This window comes from Sceloporus undulatus, chromosome 8 (assembly GCF_019175285.1).
Source record: "Sceloporus undulatus isolate JIND9_A2432 ecotype Alabama chromosome 8, SceUnd_v1.1, whole genome shotgun sequence".
In the NCBI taxonomy this organism is placed as follows: Eukaryota; Metazoa; Chordata; class Lepidosauria; order Squamata; family Phrynosomatidae; genus Sceloporus; species Sceloporus undulatus.
In genome coordinates, this window is record NC_056529.1 from 494793 (window position 1) to 496389 (window position 1597).

General features: G+C 44.3%; 1 protein-coding gene across 2 annotated transcripts in view; it reads right to left on the bottom strand.

The window, feature by feature from the left end:
• Nucleotides 1-1597, bottom strand: part of CASKIN1 (CASK interacting protein 1) — a 98303-nt gene that overhangs the window by 43491 nt on the left and 53215 nt on the right. For both annotated transcript variants that reach the window (XM_042480705.1, XM_042480706.1), the window contains exons 5-6: nucleotides 1147-1242; nucleotides 616-746 (exon numbers count right to left, since the gene is read on the bottom strand). In XM_042480705.1, the coding sequence (XP_042336639.1) occupies nucleotides 616-746; nucleotides 1147-1242 (227 nt within the window). The remainder of the gene's footprint in view (nucleotides 1-615; nucleotides 747-1146; nucleotides 1243-1597) is intronic.

A 1597-nucleotide genomic window follows, 5' to 3' on the forward strand; every position in this document is an offset into this window, starting at 1 on the left:
GACCCTTGGTATCTGCTGGGGTTTGGTTGCAGGACCTCCCATGGATACCAAAATTGGTGCATGCCCAAATCCCATTAAATACTGTGGCATAATAAAAAGGTGTCCCTTATATGAAATGACAAAATCAAGGTTTGCTTTTTGGAATTTATATATTTTTGAAAATATTTTCAAGCCATGGAGGTTTGACTCCATGCCTAAAAAAATCAGTGGATAAAAAGATCTGTGGCTATGGAGGGCTGACTGTACTATTACTACTTTATTATAAATTACTGCTTTTAAAAAACAATTTTCCAAGCTCTGTATTGTTATTGTTGGGCCTTCAAATTATTTCTGACTTATGGCAACCCTATGGTGAACCTATCATAGGGTTTTCTTGGCAAGATTTGTTCAGAAGGGGTTTGCCATTGCCTTCCTCTGAGGCTGAGAGTGTGTGACTTGCCCAAGGTTGTCAGTGGGTTTCTATGGCCAAGTGGGGATTTGAACCCTGGTCTCCAGAGTCATAATGCAATGCCCAAATCACTATACTGCACTGGCTCTCTGCACGCTGGACTACAATCCCCATCATCCACCAACCACTGAAAGACAATGGAAGGTAAAGTTCAACATGGAACACACCGGATGATGTCAATGTGCCCATTCTTGGCCGCCAAGTGCAAGGGGCTGGTGCCGTTGGGGTCGGTGATGTCCCCGGGCTTGGGTTCCAGAAGTGCTGCACACATGTTGCTGTTCAGGAGCAGCTGCACCACCTGTAGAGCCAAGCGAGAGAAGGAAATGATGGAAGGGCACCATAAAGAGGACGGAGTCAGTCGTCCTCATAGAAGAACTTCTTGAGCATTATATGCCCTTGGAGCATGTCAACACCTGCTTGACCCCAAATCTTCCCACTTTCCCTCAACCAAACCTAAATTTCTGGACTACAACCCCCAGAATCCCCCCAACCAACATGCTGCAATCTAGTTTCAGCAAAGCCATGGTTCTCCCTTTGCAGACTTTTATAAACAGCATTAACATGGTCTCTCAAAATATATACAGAAATGACCCCCTACACACACACTGTAACTCAAGGAAGACTTTAATGAGAATGCCACTCCTCTGACCCACTTGCCACACCAATTTTTTCCACCTGGGCAGGTTGACCAGACTTACCCCAACACGGCCAAACTCACAAGCCAGGTCCAGCGGCGTCTTTCCGGAGTTGTCCAGGATGCAGGGATTGGACTGATGCTGAAGGAGCATCTCAGACTGTAGGATGCAGAGGAAGAAGCACAAACAGAAATGCAAGACTCAGTAGGTTCTGTAGATAATGCCTGGCACAGCTGCCATGCGCCAAAGCCAGGATCCATGATGACCACATGCCATATTGTGACCCCACTTCTCTGATCTGTCTGTGTTTTTCCAATTCATAAACTCACAACTAGAGTAGACCTATGGAATCCACTGCTGGACAAAGAGTACAATTGATATAATGGGTTTACTCTAATCAGGAATAGCAAAAAGATGCACAAATTTTGCACAAATTAATTTCCAACCCCTAAAAGTCTTGAATATAGATAGATAGATAGATAGATAGATAGATAGATAGATAGATAGATAGATA